Source organism: Mobula hypostoma, chromosome 7 (assembly GCF_963921235.1).
Source record: "Mobula hypostoma chromosome 7, sMobHyp1.1, whole genome shotgun sequence".
Taxonomy (NCBI): Eukaryota; Metazoa; Chordata; class Chondrichthyes; order Myliobatiformes; family Myliobatidae; genus Mobula; species Mobula hypostoma.
The window spans coordinates 52,987,982-53,000,665 of NC_086103.1; the positions used below are offsets into that span (position 1 = coordinate 52,987,982).

At 40.6% G+C, this 12,684-nt stretch overlaps 1 protein-coding gene across 1 annotated transcript in view; it reads left to right on the forward strand.

The window, feature by feature from the left end:
• LOC134348912 (glutamate receptor ionotropic, delta-2-like) overlaps positions 1–12,684 on the forward strand; it is a 595,898-nt gene that overhangs the window by 446,721 nt on the left and 136,493 nt on the right. The window contains exon 8 of the mRNA XM_063052714.1: positions 1,286–1,405. Coding sequence (XP_062908784.1) covers positions 1,286–1,405 — 120 coding nt within the window. The remainder of the gene's footprint in view (positions 1–1,285; positions 1,406–12,684) is intronic.

Below are 12,684 nucleotides of genomic sequence, written 5' to 3' on the forward strand. Positions count from 1 at the left end.
AAATCACCTCAGGCTCCATATCACAAAAAAATTACTGGTAATCTCAGCCCAGTCAACCCTGAGAGTGTTCCATACTGACAACAGAATATTACAATTCAAGATGAGATGATTGTCTTGAAGGTAAGGCATGCAATGACTTCACATAATCAGTCTTACAGATTAATAACCAGTCATCAATGATATAGATTCCTCCAGTACAATATATGCACACTGTTGAGTCTGACTTCCATGCAATAGGCAGGCTGGTTGGACCTGACATTCCTAATCAGCCATTGCAACTCCAACTTGTCACTGATTATACTTAAGTGTTTTAACGAGATTTAAATGAATGCCATTTTTGCATACTTCTAATGTCTATAATTTTAATTTTTTTACAGTTTCATATGTAATACTTTTCAAAAGTCTCTTCTGATTCAGAATTAAAACAGCTTTGACAGCTCTGAAAGATGGCAAAGTTCTGCCTGCATATTTGACTCCTTTCAAAGTTTGTTGGAAATTTTCTATGGGTAATGGACTCTGCCAGACACCACCTGAGGCCCAGCTGCTGTGTTGTTTTGCTGCCTCACTAAAAGGTATAGGTGATCAGCAGGATGGGTCTTCCTTGTCCAGTCCAGGTGAATGCAAGCATTCAGCGACTGTGGGCGTCAGGCCCGATCGAGCAGAATCCATTCCCACAAAGTCAAAAGAGATTTTTTTTGCAAATTACCTATTATCATCTTTTATCCACGGGCATATATTCTGAAGTCACCACTCCTCTCCTCATTAATTAAACACTTATTTCATTTTGGGTGAGGGATTTCCATCTGTGGTGCATGAATTAGGCAGGCATGTTGTAGCATTAGTTCACTGTACTCTGCTTCCAAAACACAATTCCATTGACTTACACTTCAGAAGTGAAGCACGGATTACATATGTGTGTACCTTTAGCCCAACCTATTGAGTAAAATGTTGTAATAGCGTTTCCTTGTGACATTAAGAATTCACTAGTCCGTACATTCATCTTTGATTTCATGTACTGAGCTCACCACGTGGTGCCATATGCATCAAATCCAATATTCAAGCAACCAAACATTTTTTATCAGGTAGAACCATATCCCATGACCTTCTTCAAGTTGCAAGGCATTGATGGCCATCCCTTTATAGTTCTCTAAGATGACAAGCACTGTTATAGAATGAAATCCTCTAAGTACCAATAAATGCCAAAATTTCTTTCCTCATTTTTCATGCTGGCTGTTTATGTGAACTTCAAATTTCAAATTCTACAAATTGTGCCTTTTCTTTATAGGGAAAAGTGAGTGGATTAACTGGAATGCTCAGTTTTAGGGATGATGGTACAAATGCAAATGTCCTGTTTGAAATTCTTGGTACCAGTTACAGTGAGGAAAAGGATAAAGGCATTCAACGTGTAAGTAACATTTCAGAGTTTACAGTTAAGATGAGGGGATAAACTATGCTACTTCTAATAAGATATTTTACCCTGGACTTCAATTGTTTTAACAGCTATTTAAATTAAAGCACCATTTGTTATAAATCTTCTCTTCAGATGCATCTTCACCTTGTGGCTATAGTATTTCAAGTGCAACTCTCCCATTTTCCATGAAAAATTCTGCTCCAACCTCAACAGGACTTTGGCAGATAAAAACAGAACAGAAACCAGTACCTCAGAGTTTCTGCCCCATAGTGTCCATTTTGCTGTTTTTAGTAAAGAGAACAATGTGCAGATTTGCAACCAATCCCATCCTATAGTTAAAGGAACACCTTAGAACATAGAATAGTACAGCACATTACAGGCCCTTCAGCCCACAATGTTGTGCTGACCCTCAAACCCTGCCTCCCATATAACCCCCCACCTTAAATTCCTCCATATACCTGTCTAGTAGTCTCTTAAACTTCACTAGTGTATCTGCCTCCACCACTGACTCAGGCAGTGCATTCCATGCACCAACCACTCTCTGAGTGAAAAACCTTCCTCTAATATCCCCCTTGAACTTCCCACCCCTCACCTTAAAGCCATGTCCTCTTGTACTGAGCAGTGGTGCCTTGGGGAAGAGGCGCTGGCTATCCACTCTATCTATTCCTCTCATTATCTTGTACACCTCTATCATGTCTCCTCTCATCCTCCTTCTCTCCAAAGGGTAAAGCCCTAGCTCCCTTGATCTCTGATCATAATGCATACTCTATAAACCAGGCAGCATCCTGGTAAATCTCCTCTGTACCCTTTCTAATGCTTCCACATCCTTCCTATTGTGAGGTGACCAGAAATGGACACAGTACTCCAAGTGTGGCCTAACCAGAGTTTTATAGAGCTGCATCATTACATCGCGACTCTTAAACTCTATCCCTCAACTTATGAAAGCTAACACCCCATAAGCTTTCTTAACTACCCTATCTACCTGTGAGGGAACTTTTAGGGATCTGTGGGCATATATCCCCAGATCCCTCTGATCCTCCACACTTCCAAGTATCCTGCCATTTACTTTGTACTCTGCCTTGGAGTTTGCCCTTCCAAAGTGTACCACCTCACACTTCTCCGGGTTGAACTCCATCTGCCACTTCTCAGCCCACTTCTGCATCCTATCAATGTCTCTTTGCAATCTTCGACAATCCTCTACACTATCTACAACACCATAAACCTTTGTGTTGTCTGCAAACTTGCCAACCCACCCTTCTACCCCCACATCCAGGTTGTTAATAAAAATCACGAAAAGTAGAGGTCCCAGAACAGATCCTTGTGGGACACCACTAGTCACAATCCTCCAATCTGAATGTACTCCCTCCACCACCACCCTCTGCCTTCTGCAGACAAGCCAATTCTGAATCCACCTGGCTAAAATTCCCTGGATCCCATGCCTTCTGACTTTCTGAATAAGCCTACCGTGTGGAACCTTGTCAAATGCCTTACTCAAATCCATATAGATAACATCCACTGCTCTACCCTCATCTATATGCCAGATCGCCTCCTCAAAGAAATCTATCAGGCTTGTTAGACACAATCTGCCCTTCACAAAGCCATGCTGACTGTCCCTGATCAGACCATGACTCTCTAAATGCCTATAGATCCTATCTCTAAGAATCTTTTCCAGCACAGCTTTCCCACCACAGACGTAAGGCTCACTGGTCTATAATTACCCGGACTATCCCTGCTACTTTTTTTGAACAGGGGGACAACTTACACCCCCCTCCAATCCTCCGGTACCATTCCCGTGGACAACGAGGACAGAAAGATCCTAGCCAGAGGCTCAGCAATCTCAGCAATCTCTTCCCTCGCCTCGTGGAGCAGCCTGGGGAATATTTCGTCAGGCCCCGGGGACTTATACGTCCTAGTGTATTTTAACAACTCCAACTCTTCCTCTCCCTTAATATCAACATGCTCCAGAACATCAACCTCACTCATATTGTCCTCACTGTCATCAAGTTCCCTCTCATTGGTGAATACCGAAGAGAAGTATTCATTGAGGACCTCGCTCATTTCCACAGCCTCCAGGCACATCTTCCCATCTTTATCTCTAATTGGTCCTACCTTCACTCCTGTCATCCTTTTTTTCTTCACATAATTGAAGAATGCCTTGGCGTTTTCCTTTACCCTACTCGCCAAGGCCTTCTCATGCCCCCTTCTTGCTCTTCTCAGCCCCTTCTTAAGCTCCTTTCTTGATTCCCTATATCCTCAATAGACCCATCTGATCCTTGCTTCCTAAACCTCATGTATGCTGCCTTCTTCCACCTGACTAGATTTTCCACTTCACTTGTCACCCATGGTTCCTTCACCCTACCATTCTTTATCTTTCTCACCGGGACAAATTTATCCCTAACATCCTGCAAGAGATCTCTAAACATTAACCACATGTCCATAGTACATTTCCCTGCAAAAACGTCATCCCAATTCACACCTGCAAGTTCTAGCCTTGTAGCCTCATAATTTGCCCTTCCCCAAATAAAAATTTTCCTGTCCTCTCTGATGCTATCCTTTTCCATGATAATGCTAAAGGCCAGGGAGCTGTGGTCACTGCCCCCAAGATGCTCACCCACTGAGAGATTTGTGACCTGACCCAGTTCATTACCCAGTACTAGATCTAGTATGGCATTCCCACTAATCGCATGCTGTGACAGGAATCCATCCTGGACACACTTAACAAACTCTGCCCCATCTAAACCCTTGGAACTAATCAGGTTCCAATCAATATTAGGGAAGTTAAAGTCACCCATGATAACAACCCTGCTATTTTTGCACCTTTCCAAAATCTGCCTCCCAATCTGCTCCTCTGTATCACTGCTGCTACCAGGGGGCCTATAGAATACTCCCAATAGAGTAACTGCTCATTTCCTGTTCCTGACTTTCACCCATACTGACTCAAAAGAGGATCCTGCTACATTACCCACTCTTAGAATGATTTCTTAAGCTTTAATAAGAATTCTTTCTTCCCAGATCCTCGCAGTTGATTGACAGCATAGATCATGCTAAGGCAACACACAAGCCAGAATGTCCTGCATAGATTAGACAGGATAATTTCCAACATCACCCCACACCATCTTCCATCATCACTACTCCTATGAATAATATTACACTGGTTCAATTTTCCTGGCAATGCATTGTGGGGTAGTTTGAGGGCAAGTAGTTGTGATCATTGAAATGTTTGTACTGGTGTATCATTAAAATTCTTATAACTTTCAATGATCCCTGGGCCCGTCCTCTTGGGAAAATTTACTGTCAGCCCAACACTTTTCTAGTCGTGGACACCTTATAAGAGAATTCTACAACATGCGGTCCTTATATAATAAATAATAAAAGTTCTGTAAAATTTAGTGGAAAGTACAAAGTGTGCATGTTAAGGATATTCAATATAAATAACAAGATGCTCTTAGCTAAGTTTGGTTCAACTGATAAAACCGAACAGGACTGAAAAGGTAACAAGCTTAGAAAAGCTATGAGAACTTAATGCATCACATTATGTTTAATTCAGGGAAAAAAATAAATATGTCCCATTCATTGTATTTGAATTTCAACAATGACAAAAGCAAAGCTGCATAATTCTGTGAATAAATTCATGATGATGCATGGCAGAGAGCTATGGTGAAGCAAACGTTAAACTTCACTCCCAGCTCTGTCCTGTTTCCAGGTAGAATAAACTGCTTCTGGGCTACAATATGTAAGGAAGTTGAATAATTTGCCATGGTTTCATTGTTTGAATTATTTTTTTTCTAAATGCGATGCAATTACTTTGTGGGAAATATCAATTTACAGCTGTGTAGTGCAGAAGACACCATGACTTACTTTGATACGTTATCTCTCAACTCCTGTGTGATATAAATATGTCTCAATGATCTGTGGAGATTTCACAGATTCAGCTGGCAGTGTATTGGTGTAAATCAGGTGAAAGTAGCAAGATTTCTATTCAGTTGGAACTGTGCCCAATGTAATTTACAACAGGCTGAAGATGACCCTTTTGCTTTTAGTGTGACATTATGTGTATCGTACACTTATTCAATTTCAAGTTGGAAAAAATTGCGAAAAGGTGAAATTAAATTTTGAGATCTTCTTTCCTTAAAGTACCAAAAACCTTGTGGAGTTCTACTGAAAGAGCCAAAGGATTCTTTGGAAGTTGAGATCAAAGTCATAATTTGTCATAAAGTCATTCTGCAGATCAACTCCAGAATGTTTTCTTAGATAGGCCTTATTTAAAGCTCAAGAAATTTCCCATTGCCATATTTACACACCATTTGTTTTCACAGGAACAAACTAAACTGTCTGAATCCATAACAAACTGGTATCCTTGTCAAAGTGACTGAAATCTTCAAAGGGATTTAATCGAGGTTTAACTCAATACTAGCCAGAACAATGTATCAAAGTCTTTAATACTGTTATTCTTTGTGGTGTCCTACAAAAACTACAGACCTATCTACATGGCAAAAGTAAAATACGACTGCCGCAGAAAATCTGAAAAGTAAACAGAAAATGTTGAGGATACTCAGCATAAGTGGGTATTTTCTTATTATCTAAATATTCACTACTTAAATACTAAATAAAAAGTTAATAATTAAGGCAGATGATGTTTTGTCAGATTAGTTCTATTGCCTGAATTTTAAATTGGCTGAATCATGCTAGCTGCGCCTAAACAGAAATGCTGGCATTCCGCATGGACTTACAGCTATGGTCTGTAAAATACAGAGATCCATAAATTACTTCCAGATTTGACAGGCCAAATCTGACAATTTAGGCCACCACTGAACTTCGTGGGAAATTAAACAGTGTGACCCATATTTGCTGGGTTTCCCCATCATTATGCTGCTAAATTGGCAAGGGCACAGGAGTCACAACTCCATTGATTTCAGTAGATATGTAGGATCCAGAGGGGAAGCATAGCTGAAGCTAAGTCATTTATTCAAAAAAAAAATGTTTTCCTTTAGTTTTAAAGTCAGTCATTACATTTATGATTCTTACAACATAATTTCATTACTTAGTTGTATTTTAATGGTTTTAAGATTTTTTTTCTAAATATTGTGTACTTATAATTATTTAATAAGTTAAATTATTTATTTCAGTTTTGATGATTATTAAATAACTGAGAATCATAGGCATTTGAAATATTAAAATCAGTGACAGCTAAAACACAAAACAAAGCTCCACTACTATTCTGCTTTCTGTTGCTGTTGTTAAGGAGGCACAACTAGAAAGAAGGGTCTCGGCCCGGAACGTCAACTGTACTTTTTTCCATAGATGCTGCCTGGCCTGCTGAGTTCCTCCAGCAGATTGTGTGTGTTGCTTTTCTTTTCAACGTGTGTTTGTTGATACATATGCAGATGACACAGCTTAGCATGATAAAAAATTGTGATGAGGCCTGTTTTCTGTGAACACATCCCCTCCACCCACTTACCATGGGGATCACCTCTATAGTTATTTTTATGCAAAGAATCGTCAAATGTTGCTCTGGACCCTGCATGAGATGCAGCTGCATTTTCTCTACAACAGTATTATCTATCATCGATATGCCTTTCACTGTATTTGAAAGCTCAAAAGCTGCCACACAGTCCATCTTTTCAAAACAACATCCTCCAGTATTGCTTGGTGCCGCCTGTACAGTATATTCACACAGTTTTTCTAACTATTGTGATTCCAATGGTGATAGTGCATCAAATGTGAAATCAAATTATGCACTCAAGCATTTATATAAAATCTGTAATGCTACTTGAGGGAAAATAGTCTATAAGGAAATTGCCGTATTTCTGTGTGTGAGCCTCTTGTAACTCAAGGAGTCCTTCCTTAGTAGCAGATCTGCCAAATTCTTATACACCACTTAGTTCCATGTCCTTTCTTCTGAATATGTAAGCGTGCAGTGGGGCTGCTTAAGCCTCATTTATGCCAATTGTGCCTGATAATTTAGCTGCCACAATCCTTTAAGTTACACTGAATCAAAATGAGATTTAGTATCACAGACTTATACTTCATGAAACTTGTTGTTTAGCCACAACAGTACAGTGCAAATGCGTTCATTTACTATAAATTAAAAAAAACTAAATGAATAATACAAAAATGGACTAACAAGAGGAAGAAGAAGGCTTATGTAAGGTTTAGGAAGAGCGCACTTAATTAAGGTCTTGAAGAAGGGTCTTGACCCAAAACATCGACTATCCATTCATTTCCATAGATGCTGCCTGACCTTCTGAGTTCTTACAGCACTTGTTTGTGTTACTTAAATAAGGTTTTGGAAGCAAGGATCAGACAAAGCTCCTGAGAGTTATAAGAAAGCCGGGCAGGAGCTTATGAAGAGACCTTGGAGAGCTAGAAGGGGGCATGAGAAGCCCTTAGTGAATATGATTAAGGAAAACTCCAATGCATTTTACACATACAGGGAGAACAGGAGGATGATTAGAGTGAGGGAGGACTAATCAAAGATCAAAGAGCAAACATGTGCCTGTAGTAGGAGGAAGTAGGGGAAGTCCTTAGTCAGTACTTGAGTATTTATCAGTTAAAGAGTCCTTGATGAATGTGAGTTTAGCATTGAACAGGCCGATATGCTGGAATGAATTGACATTAAGAAAGGATGTGCTGGAACTTTTGAAAAACATTAGATACTTAAATCCCCAGGGCCAGAGAGGATATACCTTAAGTTAGTAAGAGAAGTGAAGCAAGAGATTGCTGTGGCTTTGACGATGATAATTGCATATCACCGCCCACAGGAGCAGTACCAGAAGATTGGAAAGTGGCAAATGTTTTTGTTTAAGAAAGGTATTAGAGATAACATAGGATTTATAAACCAGTAAGCCTTAGATCAGTGGTGGGCAAGCTATTGAAGAGGATTTTAGAGAGTTTAGATAGAAAGGATGTGGAAGCTTTAGAGTAGATACAGAGGATAGTTACCAGGGTGTTGCTTGGAATAGAGAACTTATCTATGAGGATACGTTGAACTGAATAAGGCATTTCTCTATCGGATGAGAGGGGACTTGATGGAGGTGTATAAGATGATAAGAGGCTTAGAAAGATTTAATAATCAATGCCTTTTTCCCAGGACATAATTTTAAAGTGAGTAAAGGAAAATAAAGAGGTAGATTTTTTTTTTACAGACAGAGTGATGAGTGAACGGACTGCGGGGAAAATAAAGAGGTAGATTTTTATTTTACAGAGAGTGATGAGTGAACGGACTGCGGGGAAAATAAAGAGGTAGATTTTTTGTTTTACAGAGAGAGTGATGAGCTGCTGGGGTTGGTGGCAGAGGTAGAAATATTGGAATATTTAAGAGACCCTCAGATAGGCACATGAGGTGGCACGGTAGTGTAGTAGTTATTAGAACGCTTTACAATACCAATACCTGGGTTCAGCTGCCTGTAAGGAGTTTGTACATTCTTCCTGTGACCACATGGGTTCCTTCCAGGTGCTCCGGTTTCCTCCCCAGTCCAAAATGTGCCAGTTAGTAAACTAATTGGTTATTGTAAACTCTTCCATGATTAGGCAAGGATTAAATTGGGGAATTGCTGGGCAGCGTGACTTGACGGGCCGGAAGGGCCTATTCCATGCTTTATCTCAATAAATAAATTAATTAAAGAATATTGGAGGACTGTAGATTGATCTTGGAATAAGTTGAAAGGTTGGTCATCATTGTATCTAAAAGGACTGTACTGTGGTGTACTGTTCTACAGTACAAAAGAGAGGGTGTATAATAGAGCAAAAATTTGTGGGAAGATACAGGACTGGGAAGCTTTTAAAACCAACAGAAGGTGACTACAGAAGTCAATAAGAAGGTAAAGATTGAATATGAAAGTAAGCGAACCAACAATATTAAAGAGGATACCAGAAGTTTCTTCAGATACATAAAGTGTAAAAGAGAGGAGAGAAGTGTCCCAGGTGTCAGGGGTCATCAAGTGTGTGAAGTTACCAATACTCGGGAGAAGGTTTTAAGGGAAACTGAAAGGATCTAAAGATAGATAAGTCACCTGGATCAGTTGGTGTATACCTAAGAGTTCTTCAAGAGGTGACTGAAGAGATTGTAGTGGTATTAGTAATGATCTTTCAAGAATCACTGGAAGACTGCAAAAATTGCAAATGTCACTCACAATTCAAGCAGGGAGAAAGGCAGAAGAAAGGAAATTATAGGTCAGTTAGTCTGACGTCAGTGGTTGGGAAGATGTTGGAGTCAACTTCTAAGGATAAGATCTTAGGGTACTTGGAGGCACATGATAAAATAGGCTGTAGTCAACATGCTTTCCTCAAGGGAACATCTTGCCTGACAAGTCCTTTGGAATTCTTTGAAGAAATAACCAGCAGAATAGACAAAGGAGAATCAGCTGATGTGTACTTGGATCTTCAGAAAGCCTTTGACAAAGTGTCACACATGAGGCTGCTTAACAAGCTATGTGCCCATGCTATTACAGGAAAAATTTCAGCATGGATGATTGGCAGGAGACAAAGTGTAGGAATAAAGGCAGCCTTTTCTGGTGGGCTGCTGGTGGACGAATGGTGTTCCTCATGGGTTTGTGTTGGGAACAATCCTTTTTACGTTAAATGTCAATGATTTGGATGATGGAATTGATGGCTTTGCTGCAAAGTTTTCGGAAGATATGAAGATAGGTGGAGGGGCAAGTAGTTTAGAGGAAGTAGAGAGGCTACTGGCTAGAGAAGGATATTTTCAGATTAGGAGAATGGGTAAAGAAGTGGCACATAGAATACAGTGTCGGGAAGTGTATGGTCATGCACTTTGGTAGAAGAAATGAAAAGGTTGTCTCATTTCTAAATGGAGAGAAAATATTTAAAAAAATTGAAATGCAAAGGGACTTGGGAGTCCTTGTGCAGGAGTCCCTAAAGGTGAATTTGTAGGTTGATTCTGCGGTGAGAAACGCAAGTGCGATGTCAGAATATAAAGGTCAGGATGTAATGTTGAGGCTTTATAAAACACTGGTGAGCCCTCTTTTAGAGTATTGTGATCAGTTTTGGGCTTCTTCTGTAAGAAACTAGAAAGAGTTCCAAGGTGGTGCAGAAAAATAATTCCAGGATTGAATGGCTTGTCATATAGAAAAAAAGAAGAAACCTACAGCACAATACAGGCCCTCCGGGCCACAAAGCTGTGCTGAACATATCCTTACCTTAGAAGTTACCGAGGGTTACCCATAGCCCTCTATTTTTCTGAGCTTCATGTACCTGTCCAGGAGTCTCCTAAGACACCCTATCGTATCCGCCTCCACCACCGTCGCCGGCAGCCCATTCCACATACTCACTACTCTCTGCGTAAAAAACTTACCCCTGACATCTCCCCTAGACCTACTTCCAAGCACGTTAAAACTATGCCCTCTTGTGCTAGCCATTTCAGCCCTGGCAAAAAGTCTCAGACTATCCACACAATCAATGCCTCTCATCATCTTATCCCCTCGCTCTCTGGCTAGCCATCCCATAGGATGATGATATTACCCCACTCCTCAGAAAGGAACATCGTGTGCGTGAGTGAATTTTAGGTGAGTAGGGGGTTGCACAGGTCCAGACCCACCTCCTTGACATCCCCTCCCGGATCCAGCGGCATGGTGGGGTCCAAGATGGCTGGGGGAAGTTCTGTTGCAGTGAATGGCTTCGATGCAAGGGATGCCCTTTCCGCGCTTCATGGGATGTGTTTGCTAGATGGCCATTGACCCTACGAAAGGGTTCATCCGCCCTTTGACCGTCTTGTTTTTCACCCTGCAGGGTGTCTAGTCACCCTCCTCACCAGGCAAGCCTGGTGGGGGAGCCAGTTTAGTCGCCGACCACCCGACCATGCAACAGGTAGTACTGGTTTACATGGTACCAGTAGCACTCAGACGAATGACCTGACCAGATCATCTTATACACCTCTATCAGGTCACCTCTCATCCTCTGCCGCTCCAAGGAGAAAAGGCCGAGTTCACTCCACATATTCTCATAAGGAATGCTCCCCAATCCAGGCAACATCCTCGTAAATCTCCTCTGCACCCTTTTTATAGTTTCCACATCCTTCCGTCAGTGAGGCGACCAGAACTGAACACAGTACTCCAATTGGGGTCTGACCAGAGCCCTATAAAGCTGTAACATTACCTCTTGACTCTTAAACTCAATCCCACAATTGTTGAAGGCCAATGCACCGTATGCCTTCTTAAATACAGAATCAACCTGCGCAGCAGCTTTGAGTGTCCTATGGACTCAGACCCCGAGATCCCTCTAATCCTCCTCACTGCCAAGAGTCTTACCATACTATATTCTATATTCTGCCATCATATTTGACCTACCAAAATGAACCACCTCACACTTATCTGGGTGGAACTCCATCTGCCACTTCTCAGCCCAGTTTTGCATCCTATCAGTGTCCCGCTGTTACCTCTGACAGCCCTCCACTCTATCCACAACACCCCCAACTTTAGTTGCATCAGCAAATTTACTAACCCATATGCTGACCTTGGCGACATAATAAATCTCCTTAAGTTCCAAGTGAAGTAAAGCCACTGGTGTGCATCATAAAGTACTAGAATATTTTATTATACTCCTGCTTCCTCAGGTGAACTTTCAGTGCAGGATATTTGCAAAAACAGGAGCCCATGTTAATTATTTCAGTAAGCATGACTACAGAAATCACATTACAATCAGTGCCTGGGTCTTCAGGTCTTTTTATTTTGTCCCTGCAATGTTTTCATCAAAGAACAAGCCTAATTGGAAAGTCTGAACATTACTCTATACAATTGGAAATAAGGTATTGCTTTCTTAAAGAAACGCATAATTTTTTATTACAACATTGGGTGTCTTTTAAATCTATATTGTAATGCACCCCCTAACCTACTTTAATTGTCTGTGCATGTTTTTCACAATCCTGATATTGAATTTCATTCTCAGTTGCCTGTATTAGACACAGAATATAACAGCTGCATAAATACTCTGTTTCTGAGGTTAATGGAGCTGAATTTCAGAAGCAGAATTCAGAAATACTGTTTGGTCACGTGCTTAGTGTTTGTGGTGAAGGATGAATATCTATCCCCTTACAGTTTGTGAGCTTATTAGTTAATCATACATACTGTCAATATTCATAAATAATAATTTGAGTTTAATACCCGAGTGGCATGGTAATTACTCAAGATTTTCTAAAAATGATTTCGTAAAAAGAAAGCTGTTAACTTTTAAGACTGTACCAAGTTGTGCACTCAGCTGCACAGCAATAATTCTCTGGTCATCACTACTAAGTGTGTCATATAATAACAGCAGCATAT